The sequence below is a fragment of the Pseudophryne corroboree genome, chromosome 3, assembly GCF_028390025.1.
Source record: "Pseudophryne corroboree isolate aPseCor3 chromosome 3, aPseCor3.hap2, whole genome shotgun sequence".
Classification (NCBI taxonomy): Eukaryota; Metazoa; Chordata; class Amphibia; order Anura; family Myobatrachidae; genus Pseudophryne; species Pseudophryne corroboree.
Window position 1 is genome coordinate 5,053,015 of NC_086446.1, and position 18,175 is coordinate 5,071,189.

At 44.6% G+C, this 18,175-nt stretch overlaps 2 protein-coding genes across 6 annotated transcripts in view; one reads left to right on the forward strand and one right to left on the reverse strand.

Annotated features, from left to right (window-relative positions):
• Positions 1-5,477, forward strand: part of LOC135054510 (oocyte zinc finger protein XlCOF6.1-like) — a 31,155-nt gene extending 25,678 nt beyond the window's left edge. For 3 of the 5 annotated variants that reach the window (XM_063957632.1, XM_063957631.1, XM_063957636.1), the window contains 3 exons: positions 3,009-3,106; positions 3,205-3,319; positions 4,467-5,477. In XM_063957632.1, coding sequence (XP_063813702.1) covers positions 3,009-3,106; positions 3,205-3,319; positions 4,467-5,395 — 1,142 coding nt within the window. In that variant the 3' untranslated portion in view covers positions 5,396-5,477. The remainder of the gene's footprint in view (positions 1-3,008; positions 3,107-3,204; positions 3,320-4,466) is intronic. The other 2 variants (XM_063957635.1, XM_063957633.1) reach the window with 2 other exon arrangements.
• Positions 1-18,175, reverse strand: part of LOC135056882 (oocyte zinc finger protein XlCOF7.1-like) — a 156,868-nt gene that overhangs the window by 54,590 nt on the left and 84,103 nt on the right. The window lies entirely within an intron of this gene.

Here is an 18,175-nt window from a genome sequence, read left to right on the forward strand (position 1 = left end):
TGGGCCTGGATAGACCCATCACAGACGATGAAGTAAAATTAGCCCTCCAATCACAAAAACCATCTAAAGCCCCGGGACCAGATGGTTTTCCAATGTCCTATTATAAGACTTTTCAGTCGACTTTAGTCCCCCATCTCTCTCAAATGTTCAATCAGGTTCTAGAAGGGTCACCCTTTCACTACCAAACCACTAGGGCCACGATTACAGTTATTCCCAAGCCTGGCAAAGACCCTCAACTCGTCACTAACTACCGTCCCATCTCACTCCTCAACACCGATTTGAAAATCTTCGCTAAAATCCTGGCCACTCGTCTTAACCCAATTCTTCCTTCCCTGATCCACCCTGATCAAGTGGGTTTTGTCCCCTCCAGGCAGGCACTGGACAATACTAGACGAACCGTTGATGTAATTCAACACATTAACACCACCAAACTACCCTCTCTAGTGCTCGCCCTGGACGCGGAGAAAGCCTTCGACAGGGTCTCATGGCCGTTTATGCACCAAACCCTCAGACAGTTCGGTCTTCGAGGGAAATTCCTACAAGCTATACAGGCCCTATATCACACTCCATCTGCAGCGGTCCGTGCCGGTGGACTTTTGTCTGATTCTTTCCCAGTTACCAATGGAACTAGGCAGGGGTGCCCTCTGTCACCTCTCATATTTGCACTTATCATAGAACCCCTTGCATCTCGCATCCGTGCCAATCCCGACATATCAGGGGTATCAATCAATCGCTCTCAATACACCCTCTCCTTATTCGCGGATGACATTCTCTTAACACTAACCAACCCACTCATCTCCCTTCCAAACCTTTTCCACGAACTCAACACATATGGCAGTCTTTCGGGTTACAAGATAAACCATTCAAAATCCGAGGCACTACCTCTCCATATTCCAGGCGCGGATAAAAACCTCTTGCAATCTAATTTTTCATTCTCATGGCGAAATAAGTCATTGCAATATTTAGGTGTCCAAATAACAAAGTCATATGACTCACTTTATCGCGCCAATTACCCTTCACTTTTCAGGTCGATCCACAATGATCTTCAGCTCTGGCGGTCCTATTTCCTGTCCTGGATCGGTCGCATCAATGCAATAAAAATGAATGTGCTCCCAAGGCTGCTATATTTCTTTCAAACACTCCCTATACGGGTCCCGTCTCATACCCTGCAGACCCTTCAATCGTCACTCGGTAAATTTGTCTGGAACCACAAAAAAGCGCGAATTAGACGGGATATCCTGGCTAAACACACACGAACTGGGGGACTTGGTCTACCCATACTCCAACGTTACTATGATGCGGCCCGTCTTAGTCAGATGATTGCATGGCATTCCCCTCGACACACTAAACGATGGGTCGACCTGGAAAGTGACCTGGCTGCTGTTCCTTCGATTTCTTATTTACCATGGCTGCACAGCACACACTACGGCCAAGCTAGTGCTTCCTCTCCCACAGCAGGGCTCACCTTGCAACACTGGGCGTCACTTAATAAGAAGTTGAAGCTTGCCACTTCCCCGTCCCCTCTAACCCCTCTTTGGTTTAATCCTGCCTTCCCACCGGGACTTTCGCCCGCGATGGCCCTTCCCTGGACCACTTCGGGGATCACGCGAGTTCATCATATTGTGGGCAGACACGCTCTAAAGTCTTTCGCGGACTTGCAAGAACAATTCGGAATCCCTAATTCCCTACATTTTCAGTACTTACAACTACGTCACTTTATATCATCCCTCCACCTATCGTACCCATTGCAAATTCCAACCCCTCTAGAAAGATTTTGTATGTACCACCCTAATGATAAGGGGGCTATCTCATTTTTATATAAATCCATTTTGACCCTAGACCCCCCCTCTCTTGAACCTCATGAACAGAATTGGGAAACGGATCTAGGGATACATCTGGCAACAGAGGAATGGGAATCAATCCGTACAGCAATATCTAAATGTTCCATAAGCGTGGCCATACGTGAAAATGCATACAAGGTTTATACCAGATGGTACCTAGTGCCTGAGAAACTTCATCGCCTCTACCCGAATACCTCCAATCTATGCTGGAGACATTGTGGGGAAGTGGGCTCATTCTACCACATTTGGTGGTCATGCCCTGTGATTACCCGTTATTGGGGTATGGTTAGATCCCTTATTAACGCCCTCGCTGAACCCACGACACCCCTTTCTCCAGTGAACTTACTACTCTGTGCCCCGATAGACAATGTTCCTACTGAAACGAACAAACTGATTCTCCATATCTCGGGCGCGGCTAAATACCTAATAGCGCGTAATTGGAAAGCCGCTACAGCCCCCGTCAGACAGGAACTACTGAATAGAATCTGGTTCATTTCAAGGATGGAATACATAACCAGCCTACAAAATAATACAGTACTAAAGTTTCACTCCATATGGCTCCCTTGGTATAGGTTTCATAACACCTCTCTTCCAGGTCTTGGTTAAGGCTTTGACCCCTTTCCACTCTCTCCACCCCCCCCCCCCCCTTTTTTTTTACTTTTATTTTTTTTTAATTTATTTACCCCGACCTGCTAGGGACCTCTTCTCTCCTTCTCTCACTGCTACACTTTCTCTCCTACTCTCCCATACTTTCCCCTATTCCCCCAGCTTATAGTCTTTCTTCAAGATATGTTTATAGTTGTTATTCAACAGATTTTCCAAACACCTTTTATATACCTTTAGCTAAGAAAAAATATTAGCTGACAAGGTCCCTTTCTAGATTGATTATTTTTGTTTATATATTAAGGGCTTTTTCTTCTCTTTTTTTCTCTCTTTTCTGGCTTACTTTATATGTACCCTTTCTTTATTACATAGAGATGCTATATCTGATGTTACATGTGTGCTTGCTTATGCAATAACTCACTCGCAATTGACATTTGCTTGCCACCATTTGACCCCTAACTATCATCTCTGTAACCGTCTGTAACCGTTTGTATTTTCAATAAAAATTTACGATTGAAAAAAAAAAAAAAAACAGTGTGTTCGATTACTTTGTGTCTAATGCAGGTGGTTCCAGTAACACAAATTGCCCAGAGAGATGTCCCCGTCCCCTGTATTCCCGGGACTGTACAGAGGAGAATCACAGGACCCCACAGGAGGATCAGGTAGGTGGGATTTAAGGTCTAGTAGAGAAGCCGTGTGGGTCTTATACACTGATATTCTATTTTTTATATCATGTTTTTCTATGGTTTTATGGGTTAAGCAGAGTGAAGACCTGACTATCATTAAGGTAGAAGTTATAGAGGAAGAAGAAGAGATGTATGTGAGGGGTGATCAGCAGTGTAAGGAGGAGGAACTCCCTACAGATATCAGCACAGGTTAGTAATAAACACTTACTACAGAAAAGAGTCAATATTCTTCTTGCTCAGTCACTACAACAATCTCTTATCCTACGAGGGTAAGATACATTTCCCTCATTAGTTTGTACTGACAGAGGAGGGTCTCTGTCAGTACAAACTAATGAGGGAAATGTATCTACCCAGTGGGGGGAGTCAGGGTCCATCAGCCCCTATTATACTCCTGCTCTCCCCCTCACATCATGTCACTGTATGTTACCAGCCCAGAGATCTGACCAGTCTCCTCCCCACACTCTCTGGTGTATCTCATACATCAGGAGCCATCAGCCCCTATTATACTCCTGCTCTCCCCCTCACATCATGTCACTGTGTGTTACCAGCCCAGAGATCTGACCAGTCTCCTCCCCACTCTCTCTGGTGTATCTCATACATCAGTACAAGGTGATCCCATCACCTATCAGTGGGACGAGACCCTTTGTGACATTGCTAATATACCAATGCACTACTCCATGTGACATTACCATTTATTTTCCTAATGTGATAATACCTGATTGGCTGTAAAGTAGTAGGTGAGTCCCCTCACCCTAAGTTCATAGTCATCACACACACACACACACACACACACACACACACACACACACACACACACACACTCTCTCTCTCTCTGTTCTTTCCTAGACTAAAGTTATACCTTACAGTTGAAGCATGGCTCTGGCCGCTGGGCTGTGCTGAGGTTGACCAGAGGAGCATTCAGTGCTACCTGTCCACCTGGAGTGGATGTGCCTCCATGCCCAAGACGTGTTTCTATGTATGCCCACGTTACCTCTGGTTCCATGACTTCAGTGTATGTGTGTGAGGGCAGTGTCTGGATGGGCATTGTGGTTGGACTGTATCATTATCTAATGAGCTTCCTGTCCTGTGATGGTGGCTGGACAATGCCATGTTACTCATTACCATCTGCATTTAGGGTAAGGTTGCCCGTAATGCTTGTGTGTTGAATTGTAAGACAATGTATCTATTCTACAGAAGTGTCATATTTGCGGCATGTACACTTATTATTGTAATAACATTGTAGTCATTTGCATGTAGACTTCTTGTTTGTACCTTGAGAAGTCACTTTTCTTTACTATTCATGAATTCAATTTCTGTACATTTACTTTATTTCCAGCAGATAGATGCCAAAGCAAGAATACAACAGAGGGGTGTCTCATTTTATCTCCTGAATTTAAAAAAGAAAGAAGAAAAAAGAAAAAAAGGGAGAAAAGAACACGACATTCTGCGGGAGAAAACCCCATTATCCTAAATGTACTTCCAGTACCTCATCGGGCAGATCTATCCTCTAATCCTAAGGAAGGTTCTCCTGATACCTCAGATGTTGTTACACACAGTACAGCTCGCACAGTAATTCCCTGCTCTGAGTGTGGGAAATGTTTTACACAGAAATTAGCTCTCGTAAGACATCAGAGAACTCACACAGGTGAGAGGCCGTTTCCATGTCCTGAGTGTGGGAAAAGCTTTACAGTTAAATCCAGTCTGGTTACACATCAGAGAATTCACACAATAGAGAAAACATTTCCATGCTCGGAGTGTGGGAAACGATTTACAGTGAAATCCAATCTTCTAACCCATCAGAGAATTCATGTTGGTGACAAACCCTTTCCATGCTCTGACTGCGGAATGCGTTTTACAAAGAAATCAAATCTTGTTCAGCATCTGAGAATTCACACCGGGGAGAAGCCATTTCCATGTTCGGAGTGTGGGAAATGTTTCCGATTTAAAACGGGTCTTGTTAAACATCAGAGAATTCACACAGGTAACAAACCATACCCGTGTTCTGAGTGCGGGAAATGTTTTACCGTTAAATTCAATCTCGTTAAGCATCAAATAATTCACACAGGCGAGAAACCGTTTCCGTGCTCCGAGTGCGGGAAATGTTTTACGCAGAAATCAAATCTTGTAGAACATCGGAGAACTCACACAGGTGAGAAACCGTTTCCCTGTTCTGAGTGTGGGAAATGTTTTACCCATAAATCACATCTTGTTAGACATCAGAAAAGCCACACAGGTGAGAAACCATTTTCTCATTCAAGAACCTGATTATGGCAAATAAGGAATCTTTTTATTGGTAATAAAATGCAGACAAGAACAGACCAATAAAGGAAGGAGGTGATTTATATAAGTAGTTCTGAAGTCTGTTATATACTTGCTAGGTTTATATATGAAGATGCAAAAAATAGATATGGCCTCATACATCTTAGCTGCAGTCGCGTCAAACAGCCCCTCTTGGCACGCTAGGTTGTGTGAGAGTCGGGCATCTTTTTTTTTGCTTCGTTATTGCTGAAATGCATCTAGGACATAATGATGGGACTAGGACGCATAAGACTGCTGATTAATATGATACATGACACTTGTATATCTGTGAGGCTCTGAATCTGTATACGTAGTGCTACAATGTAGCAGCCATTTCAAAAAGAGGCGCACAATTGTACGTGTTTATAAGTAAAAACAAAAAATGTAAAAATACACTTCTAGTGAGAATTGTGTAAGATTACACGAGGCTAGTAGCCACCAATAAAATCACATTTGCATATTTAAGCTGAGCTGAAAGCGAGACCATATAATGTGGATATCACAAGGTATTAATAAATGGTCAGTTTGTTCATTCTGCATGTAGTAAATACCAGGATGAAGGTGAATTCTCTATAGTTACTTTATGGTTCCACTGTCAGAGTCCTGTGATATTAATGCCTCCACAAGGACCCACTGATGGTACCAGTGTTAATTTTGTCGAAATTTTGACTAAAAGTATTCATTGGGGTCAATTCTATTCGGCAACTTAAGAATAGCGCCGGGAATTAGCTCCCAACGCTATTCAATTCAGCTCCAGTTAAGTCGGCGATGTCCCGTTCTCGCCGACTAAACAGGTTGAATTGTCGGGAGAACGGGCATTCTCCGACTTAACTCCCCGGCGCGAGGCTGATTCCCGACAGAATCAGCCTCGCGCTGGCCGCGAGGCAGCACTTTTGTCGGGTTTCTTCTCTCATCCCCCGGGGATGAGAGAAGAATTCCCGACAATTGCGGGTCACTAGCAGCCGAATTGAATAGCGTCGGGAGCTAATTCCCGGTGCTATTCTTAAGTTGCCGAATAGAATTGACCCCATTGACTACAGTTTATTTCAGGACTAAAACTAGACTAAAATGAAAGCTGAGATCCACTGACTAAACCTTAACTAAAACTAAGCAAAACAAAAAGTGACTAAGACTAAAACTTAAAATCTGTGTCAAAGGACAGTGGAATTAACACTGGAAGTAGGGCTGTAAATTATATGTTCTAGATATTTGCAGAAAATATATATGTTTTTATGATAGTTAATTATGATTAATATTGTCCCTATAAATGCAAAGGGACTAAATTCCCCTCAAAAGAGGAGACTAGCTCTGAATTATTTTCATAAACTTAAAGCACAGATACAGTAGTTGCAGTCCAAGAGACGCACTTTAAAAAAAAACGACCCCCATCGCAATTTAGCAACATGAGATTCCGCCAATGTTATGTGGCAAATTGCCCGGCTAAAATAGCTGGGGTGGCAATTTTAGTGTCACATTACAATATGAGGATCCTGAGGGGAGATATTTAATCTTGACTGGCCTTGAGAATATAGAGGTTACCTTAGTAGCTTGCTATGCCCCAAACACCAAACAATTATGGTTTTGTAGGAAGCTTTGCTCCAAAATACAGCGATATATTTAAGGTGCCTTGCTAATACTGGGAGACTTTAACATGGTCTTGGACCCAGTAATGGACAGATCATGTAAACAAGCTCCACTCTCCTGTCAGCCTCTTGAATATGCTAAGGGATTTCGCCAATTACTGGCGGAATATGATCTTTTTGACGTATGGCGTACTAAACACCCACTAAACTTACTCTAGAATAGACCTTGCCTTATCTTATAAGTGGTCTTTGCCTTCTATTAGTAACATAAATATCCTCCCCATAACATGGTCAGACCGTTCTCCTCTATTCAATGTTTGGGATATTGTGAAAAGGACGTCTCCTAGTTCTTGGAACTTGGGAAGGCAGATTCTTAATCAGCTGGAGGCTCATCAGGCCATTCAGTCTTCCCTTGATTTTTTTTCTATAAGAGACCTCTCCTGAGGAAACATCCACCTTTAATTTTTGGTGCTCTCTCAAGACAGTGGTTAGGGGTTCAACGATTCAAATTCCAGCAAAGCTTAAGAAGGACTATAAGAAAAGATTTGAGCAGACCAAATTAAAAATTGCCAAATTAGAGAGTGCGCACACAGCTAACTCTTCTGATAAAGCGACATTTCATTCATTGCTTGAGACTAGAGATAGTGTAAGTGCATTCTATCTTGCCAAAGTGCAACATAATATCAATAAACTTAATAAAAAATGTTTACGTGTTTGGAAACCGGGCCAGTAAGTTCATGGCAAGGAAACTGAGAGGTAGGAAAATTAGAGAGAGGTTTCAGAACATATATCCCGATAAGGTTGTGAGCATTTCTGACCCAGCGTTGTTGCGTCATACTATTGTAAACTATAAAACTTGAAAGATGACCCCTTTTCTATTCAACGTAATACGTTTACTAAAGAGAAATTTCGGGGAGAACTTCGTCTTCCTGCATTGTCACCTGAGGTCTGTCTGTCTCTTAACGCTCCTCGGACGCTAGAAGAAGTAGGAGTGGCTATTGACGCTTTACCATGTGTAAAGGCATCGGGCCCAGATGGTTATCTTTCTAACTTTTATAAAAATTTTAAAAGAAAGTTAAGCCCGGTGCTGTTACCTGTATTTAATGAAGCTTCAGAATCAAAAAGGTTTCTAAAAGAGATGTTGGAAGCACAAATTACCACCATCCCTAAGCCAAGGAAGAACCAAACTGTGGTTCAAAATTGTGGTTCGATAGACTACATTGGGTTTTTTTACAAGCCACTTTGAGAAAGTTTGGCTTTGATGGTAGGTTGTTGGATTCCATTCTTGCACTTTATTCAACACCATCAGCTAAAGTTTTTGTAAACAAATGTCTCTCCTCCGGATTTGAGATTTTTAACTTTGTCCCCCAACACCTCCCCTTATTTTTGCACTGGCAGTTAAGCCTCTGGCTGAATGAATTAGATCTCAGGAATTAATTTGGGGCCCACAGTTGGGGGATACTTTGTGTGTAAGATCCCGAAACCTCCTTGCCGGATGTCCATTCAGTTTTTCAAGACTATTTGGAAGTTTCTAAATACGAATAAGACTGAAGCTCTTCCATTTAATATCCCACTGGACTTGTTAAATAAACTAAAATAATCTTTTAGATATGCCTGGCTGGGACCTACCTGAAGTATCTAGGTATCTACTGGGCAAGTGATAATATAATTGATTGTAATTATGCCCCTTTGTTGAGAGCTTTTGAGGGACTGACTGGAGAGTGTATGATGCAGGGGGTTTCATGGTTGGGTAGGATTGCAGCAGCAAAAATGGTCCTCCTACTAAAGTTAATGTATTTATTTTGAGCTTATTTCTAGACCACTACCAAAGTATTTATGCAATAAATGTAATCCGATTCTGTCCAAATATATTTGGAAGGGCTCTAAACCCCACATTGCTAAAAGTACCTTAATTTTGTCTAAACTTTCAGGAGCAGTATCTTTCCCAGACCTTGAGAAATACCATGTATCATGCCTTCTGAGCCAGGCTAGAGACTGGTTCAAATCTGAATCCCCAAAGCCTTGGGTATCTCTAGAGAGCTGTAGTTTATTCCTGGTAGCGTTACCAGATCTGTTGTAGTTGCCGACTTCTGTTTCACGCAAATTGGCAATCTTGTGTAAATCAACGAAGACTACTATGGAGGTGTGCCATAAATTAGTCTCCTCTTGTGACAAGATATCTTTACCGCCTCCCTTATTGTCATTAAATTCCCTGATGTTTCTAATCCCGAACTTGGCATTAAATAAATGAATAAGGAGTGGATTGATTACGATAGGAGACCTTTTCATTGAAGATAACTTGGATTCCTTTTACTCATTTGCAAGATCAATATAACATTCAGAAGCAGGATTTTATAAAATATAAAATATCTGGAATTGAGAAATTGGCTTCAATCCTTTCTTCTTTCGCCCATAAAGAAGCCAGCCTTCCCAGCATTGATCAAAGCCAGACTGGATTCTTCCTTTCATAAGGAAGGAATTTCCTGGTGGTACCAGTTTCAACTCTCAAGCAGTAAGAAAATCAAACTAGGATCCCAGATTAAGTGGGAGAGACATACAGCTAGATCTTTTTAAAGAAGAAGAGTGGGATATTCTATTTAGTACTTGTTTTAAACTGTAAATGTATAAACCACTCAGAAATTATTTTCAGATTGATCCAGAAGGCTTATTTTATGTAAAGCCTCTAGATCTAAATTTTGTTGGGAGTAATTGTGGAGAGATTGGCGATTATTTAACATGTTTCTCATGTGTCCTAGAGGATGCTGGGGTCACATCAAGAACCATGGGGTATAGACGGGGATCCGCAGGAGACAGGGGCACTTTAAGACTTTGAATGAGTGTGAACTGGATCCTCCCTCTATGCCCCTCCTCCAGACTCCAGTTTAGAATTGTGCCCAGGGAGACTGGATGCACTCTCTGAGGAGCTCTACTGAGTTTCTCTGAAAAGACATGTTAGGTTTGTTATTTTCAGGGAGAACTGCTGGCTACAGTCTCCCTGCTTCGTGGGACTTAGGGGAGAGAAGTCAGACCTACTTCTGTGAGTTTAAAGGCTCTGCTTCTTTGGCTACAGGACACCATTAGCTCCTGAGGGTCTGATCGCTAGGTACGCCTAGATGCTCGTTCCCAGAGCCCGCCTTAACCCCTCTTGCAGAGCCAGAAGTCAGATGAGTAGAAGAAGAAAAGAAGACTTCAGTGACGGCTTATGAGGTACCGCACAGCGATCGCACGCTGTGTGCCATGCTCCCACACAGAACAGCACTACAGGGTGCAGGGCGCGGGGGGGGCGGCGCCCTGGGCCGCATATAAACCTCAAAAATAAGACTGGCAAGAAGGGACATAGGTGCCTAGGCACTGTACTAACCCCCACCAGTATAAAGATTTAGTTGAAAATAGCGGGACTGAAGCGCGCAATTGAGGGGGTGGGGCTTAGTCCTCTCAGCTCACACAGCTCAGCGGCATTTTCGATGTAGGCAAGCTAGTCCCTCCTCAAACTTCTGAATAAAATCAGGGTGCAAAACGGGGTGGGGGGGGCACAGAAATATTGGTGCAATATATAGATATATTTAATATTACGCATTCCTTAGTGTTTCAAGACCGGTGATTAGGCACTGGGTTGTGAGCTGGCAATCTTCCTCTGTGTCTCTCTGACAGACTTTACTGTTGGTCTGTCCCCTATATGCCCGGTGTGTCGGTGGGTTTTGATACACGTGTCGGCATGTCTGAGGCTGAGTGCTCTTCCCACAAACGGCTGTGGGAGTGACCCTGTCGGCACCGCCGGCTCCTGATGGTACTTGGTACATGTGTCGACATGTAGGTGGCTGAATGTTTTTTCCCCAAGAGATAACGATATTAGGGACACAGACGTGTGTGGGTGGCCATGTAGGCACCACCAATACCTGACTGGGATAAAATTTGCAAATCAGAAAGATATATATATATATATATATATATGTTGCATAACTGTGTCCCAAACACAGACATAGAAATATCTATGGAGGATGTCATGTTCATAGCTATATTTCCCTCAGACCCCTCGGGGTCGCAAAAATATTATTTCTCTAACGTCCTAGTGGATGCTGGGGACTCCGTAAGGACCATGGGGAATAGACGGGCTCCGCAGGAGACTGGGCACTCTAAAGAAAGATTTAGGACTATCTGGTGTGCACTGGCTCCTCCCCCTATGACCCTCCTCCAAGCCTCAGTTAGATTTCTGTGCCCGGCTGAGCTGGATGCACACTAGGGGCTCTCCTGAGCTCCTAGAAAGAAAGTATAGTTTAGGTTTTTTTATTTTCAGTGAGACCTGCTGGCAACAGGCTCACTGCACGAGGGACTAAGGGGAGAAGAAGCGAACCTACCTAAGTGGTGGTAGCTTGGGCTTCTTAGGCTACTGGACACAATTAGCTCCAGAGGGATCGAACACAGGACCCGACCTCGTCGTCCGTTCCCGGAGCCGCGCCGCCGTCCCCCTTACAGAGCCAGAAGCAAGAAGGTGGTCCGGAAAATCGGCGGCTGAAGACTTCTGTCTTCTCCAAGGTAGCGCACAGCACTGCAGCTGTGCGCCATTGCTCTTCATGCACACCACACACTGCGGTCACTGATGGGTGCAGGGCGCTGGTGGGGGGGGCGCCCTGAGCATCAATACTGACACCTTGGCTGGCAAACTGGCACCATATATAGCCCCAGAGGCTATATAGGTGCTTTTTAACCCCTGCCAGAATCCATAAAAATGCGGGCGAAAAGTCCGCGAAAAAGGGGCGGAGTTATCTCCCTCAGCACACTGGCGCCATTTTTCCCTCACAGCTCCGCTGGAGGGAAGCTCCCTGGCTCTCCCCTGCAGTCAACACACTACAGAAAGGGTTAAAAAGAGAGGGGTGGGGGCACAATTTAGGCGCAGTATACAATATATATAGGCAGCTATAAGGGAAAATAGGGTGATATCTCTGTGATATATAGCGCCCTGGTGTGTGCTGGCATACTCTCCCTCTGTCTCCCCAAAGGGCTTTGTGGGGTCCTGTCCTCTGTCAGAGCATTCCCTGTGTGTGTGCTGTGTGTCGGTACGGCTGTGTCGACATGTATGAGGAGGATAATGATGTGGAGGCGGAGCGAATGCCTGTAAATGTGATGTCACCCCCTGCGGATTCGACACCGGTGTGGTTGGACTTATGGAAGGATTACGTGAAAGTGTCAACTCCTTACACAAAAGGTCGACGACACAGAACAGCCGGCTACTCAGCTTGTGCCTGTTCCAGCGTCTCAAATGTCATGGGGGCTCTAAAAACGCCCGCTACCTCAGATGGCAGACACAGATGTCGACACGGATACCGACTCCAGTGTCGACGACGATGAGACTAGTGTACCCTCCACATAGGTCCACCCGTTACATGATTGAGGCAATGAAAAATGTATTACACATTTATGATAATACCCCAGGTGCCACATAAAAGGGTATTATGTTTGGTGAGAGAAAACTACCAGTAGTTTTCCTGCATCTGAGAAATTAAATGAGGTGTGTGAGGAAGCGTGGACTTCCCCCGGTAAGAAATTGATCATTTCTAAATGGTTATTGGCAGCGTACCCTTTCCCGCCAGAGGATAGGTCACGTTGGGAAACACCCCATAGGGTAGATACAGCGCTTACACGCTTATCAGAAAAGGTGGCACTACCGTCTCCGGATACGGCCGCCCTGAAGGAACCTGCTGATAGAAAGCAGGAGGTTACCCTAAAAGATATAGTCACACACTAGGGCATTATATTGCGACCAACCATTGCTTCGGCATGGATGTGCAGTGCTCCCGCTGCGTGGTCAGATTCCCTGTCGGAAAATAACTATGGATAGGGACAATATTTTGCTGACAATAGAGCATATTAAAGACGTGGTCTTATACATGCGTGATGCACAGAGGGATATTTGCCGGCTGGCATCAAAAATAAGCGCTAGGTCCATTGCCACCAGACGGGGGTTATGGACTCGGCAATGGTCAGGCGATGCCGACTCGAATCGGCACATGGAAGTTTGCCCTATAAGGGGGTAAAACTGTTTGGGGATGGTCTTTCAGACCTCGTTTCCACAGCTACTGCTGGGAAATCGACTTTTTGCCACAGGCTACCCCACAACAAAAGAAAGCACCGTATCATCAAGTACAGTCCTTTCGGCCCCAGAAAAGCAAGAGGGCTAGAGGCTCATCCTTTCTGCCGTGAGGCAAAGGTAGAGGAAAAAGCTGCAGCACACAGCTAGTTCCCAAGAGCAGAAGTCCTCCCTGCGTCCGGTAAGTCCACAGCATGACGCTGGGGCTGCTCAGGCGGACCCGGGTACGGTGGGGGCCCGTCTCAGAAATTTCAGCGCCCAGTGGGCTCTCGCACATGGATCCCTGGGTCCTTCAAGTAGTATCTCAGGGGTACAGGCTGGAGTTCGAGACGTTCTTCCCCCCGCCGTTTCCTAAAATCTGCCTTACCGGCACCTCCCTCTGCCAGGGAGGCGGTGTTGGTGGCTATTCAACACTATAATCACAACAAGTGATGGTCAAGGTGCCCCTCCTTCAGCAAGGAAGGGGTTACTATTCCACAATGGCTGTGGTACCGAAACAGAAGGTTCGGTGAGACCCATCTTAAAATTAAAATACTTGAACTTTTATATCAGAAGATTCAAGTTCAAGATGGAATCGCTCAGGGCGGTTATTACGAGCCTGGACGAGGGGGATTACAGGGTCTCCCTGGACATCAAGGATGCGTACCTGCATGTCCCCATTTACCCTCCTCACCAGGAGTACCTCAGATGTGTGGTACAGGACTGTCACTATCAGTTCCAGACTCTGCCGTTGGAGTTGTCCACGGCACCGAAGGTCTTTACCAAGGTAATGGCCGAAATTATGATACTCCTTCGCAAGAAGGAAGTTTTTATTATCCCGTACTTGGACGATCTCCTGATAAAGGCGAGGTCCAAAGAACAGTTGGTAGTGGGTGTAGCACTCTCTCGGGAAGTGCTACAACAGCACGGCTGGATTCTCAATATTCCAAAGTCACAGCTGGTCCCGACGACACGTCTTCTGTTCCTGGGAATGATTCTGGACACAGACCAGAAAAGAGTGTTTCTTCCAGTGGAAAAATCCGAGGAGTTGTCATCTCTAGTCAGAGACATCCTAAAACCAGGACAGGTGTCGGTACATCAATCCACACAGGTCCTGGGAAAAATGGTAGCTTCGTACAAAGCATAATTCCATTCGGAAGGTTCCACGCAAGGACGTTCCAGTGGGACCTGTGGGACAAATGGTCCGGGTCCCATCTACAGATACAACAGCGGATAACCCTGTCAGCAAGAAACAGGGTGTCGCTGCTGTGGTGGCTGCAGAGGGCTCATCTACTAGAGGGCCGCAGATTCGGAATACAGGACTGGGTCCTGGTGACCACGGATGCCAGCCTTCGGGGCTGGGGTGCAGTCACACAGGGAAGAAATTTCCAAGGAGATTTCACTTCACATAAATATTCTGGAGCTAAGGGCCATTTACAATGCCCTAAGCCAAGCAAGGCCCCTGCTTCAGAACCAGCCGGGCGGAAAAACATACAAGCGCTCTGTCGGCAATGTTCGTTCCAAGAGTGGACAACTGAGAAGCAGACTTCCTCAGCAGGCACGATCTCCATCCAGGAGAGGGGAGACCTTCTCCAAGTAGTCTTCGAAGAGGTGACATGTCGTTGGGATTTCCTCAAGTAGGCATCTCGCCTCAACAAGAAGCTTCATAGTTCCAGGTCAAGGGACCCGAAAACAGGAACAGTGAATACACTGGTGACAGTGTGGGTGTTTTCAGTCGGTATATGTATTCCCTATGTTTTCTCTCATTCCAAAAGTTCTGGGATCATAAAAAGGAAATTCGAGCGAGCCTCATGGTCCCAGACTGGCCAAGGAGAGCTTGGTATCCAGATCTCAGGAATTACTCATAGGAGATCACTGTTTTTTTCCCCTTTGCACGAGCACCTGTTGCGGCAGGGCCATGCGTGTATTAGGACTTACCGCGGCTACATTTGACGACATGGCGGTTGACCGCCAAATCCTAGTCCGTAAGGGTATTCCCACGGAATTAGTTCTCCACATTTATTCGGGCTAGAAAAGGGGTAACGTATAAACATTACTGCTGTATTGGGAGAAAATAAGTTTCTTGGGGTGAATCCAAGAAGTCTCCTATGGCAGAGGTTTCAGCTAGGACATTTTCTCCATTTTCTACAAGCAGGTGTAGATGCCGGCCTAAACTTGGGCTCAATTAAAATCGGCCTTAGCTGGTTTCTTTCAGAATAAATTGGACTTCCTTCCAGAAATTCAGACTGTTGTGAAGGGCGTGTTGCACATCTAACCTCTATTTGTGCTCCAGTGGCACCATGAGATCTTAATGGGGTGTTGCAGTTCCTTCAATCACTTTGGTTGGAACCTTCAAGTAAGGAGGAGTGAATTTCCTCACTTGGAAAGTGGTCGTCAGGTTGGCCTTGGCATACGCAAGGCGAGTGTCTGAGTTAGCGGCCTGGTCTCACAAGAGACCTTATTTGATCTTCCATGAAGATAGAGCAGAGTTGGAAACAATTTCTACCGAAGGTGGTTTCTTCTTTCCACATGTACCAACCTTTTGTGGTGCCTGTGACTACCGACGCCTTCGCTGAGTCGAAGTCTCTGCCAGGACGGCTCCGTTTAGGAACACAGGCTCTGTTTGTCCTGTTTGCGCCCAACGAGATTGGGTGTCCTGCTTCCAAGCAGACCGTTGCGCGCTGGATCTGTGGTACGATTCAGCATGCTCATCTCACGACAGGATTGCCGTTACCGAAATAGGTGAAGGCCCATTCTACTAGAAAGGTGGGCTCGTCCGGGGCTGTTGACCGGGGAGTCTCCGCATTGCCACTTAGCCAAATTGTTTGCTAAAACCTGTTTGGCAAAGTAATACAGTTTAATATCTTGGCCGAGGTTGACCTCACGTTTGGTCATTTGGTACTGCAGAGTCGTCAGCACTCTCCCGTCCATTATAGAGCTTTGGTATAACCCCATGGTTCTTGATGTGACCCCAGCATCCTCTAGGACATATGAGAAAATAGGATTTTAATACCTACCGGTAAATCCTTTTCTCTTAGTCCGTAGAGGATGCTGGGCGCCCGTCCCAGTGCGTACTATATCTGCAGTGATTATTTGTGGTTACACACATGTTGTGTTATGTTTCTTGTCAGCCAGGTGCTGCAATTTTCATGTCGTTGGCTAGTATTCTGTGGAATGCCACGTTCTGCGGCATACTGGAGGTGGGAGCTGGTAAGATGCTTACCGTGGTGAACAATAAATCCTTTCCTCAAAATGTCCGTCTCCCTGGGCACAGTTCCTATAACTGGAGTCTGGAGAAGGGGCATAGAGGAAGGAGCCAGTTCACACCCATTCAAAGTCTTAAAGTGCCCATGTCTCCTGCGGATCCCGTCTATACCCCATGGTTCTTGATGTGACCCCAGCTATCCTCTACGACTAAGAGAAAAGGATTTACCGGTAGGTATTAAAACCCTATTTTTTGGGGCATGCCCTCGAATATAACAAATCTGGAAAGAAGTGTTTCAAACAATCAGTACGTCTATTGGAATAGATATCCTGGAAGATCCGGGTGTAGCTTTATTTCACTTATATTTACGTCAACTTTCTTCTGGGGATAAGTATATTATGGGGCATATTCTAATCGCCACTAAAGCCGATATTGACCAATTATGGAGATCTGATGCAATTCCCTTTTTGTCGGTGATTTAGAATAAGGTCCATAAACACTACACGTACGAGACATCAGAGGCTTTTTTTCTTCTCTTCTTCTCCAATTTCCAATATTATGAAGTGGTTTGGCTGGAATCTTTATCGGTAAAAAATGGGTCATTCAACTATTTAGGGTAGTCCAACTGATCTTTCTGTTCCATGCTCTCCTCACTCAGATATGTAATTTGGCTAAATTTAATATTTGTTCACCATGTCAGCAACATTTCCTAGTCTATTGTAATGGAATTATTCACCAGTTCAGTGGAATTCAGTATCTTTGTGCAAATTGTAACTGGCTTCCTAAATGTTCTAACTTTTATTTTTTTATTTTTTTCCCTTTCTGTAGCCCCTTTATAGGAGAAAAATTTTCTATAAAAAAATAATAAAATAAAAATGACCTGCTGTGAAGGAAATAGGATTGTGTAATGCAGTTGTTTTTGTAACAAACTTATGGTATTAATTTGTATATGACACTAGCTGTTCTACCCGTTGTGGGCAAGGGAGTTTCTGATTTTCACGGTTGTAAATATAAATGAGTGTTAATAATTTGTTAAATCTATAGAGATGTAAATTTGAGACGTCTTAATGTAAGTAAATATGAATCCATGGTTCTTGGCGTTACCCGAGAATCACCCGTAGCAGATACGGTAAAAAGTGACCGGACCATTTTTGTAGTTTATTAAATTCTACACACAAGGTGGAATCCAAATTTTGATCCGATTGTCCGTTTGGGCGTTACCGTTCCCGCAACGCAAGCCACGCATCGGTAATGACGTAATTGTGTCAAACCCCTTTTCATCCCCCTAGGGGAGGTTTATTTAACTTCTAATTATGCAGTTTTCATACTTCCCACCTGCAGAATCCTTATGTTACATTTCATCTTCCTAATATATCGGGAAGTAAGAGAATTAGTGATGAGTCAGTGAGTGAGGGATGGCTTTCACACACACACACACACACACACACACACACATATATATGTGTATGTATATATATATATATATATATATATATATATATATATATATATATAACACAGACAACTTTTTCTGGTGACTAAATAAAATAATGAAGATTTACTGCCAGGATTTAACACAAATGAACATAAAATAACAAATGCCTAGCCCCCTAACTCAATTCTTTACCCCTGATCTTAGTGCAGTTATTCTGCAGTCTCTCAATGTCTTTCCTGTCCTGTGTCTCACAGGTGTAGCTAGCAAGGCCTGGCTTGGCATCTGGCTTTTCACTTCTCAGCCTTGCTTAGCTTTGTCTGCTACAGCTACTCATAGTCTCGCACCCTGCTTCCTCGCAGAGTAACACGGGCTTTGGCCTGGCTTGCTGCCACAGCTCCACAGAAACAGTATAACAATTTAGAGATCTCCCTGCAGATATCCTGGTCACCTGGCCTGCTTG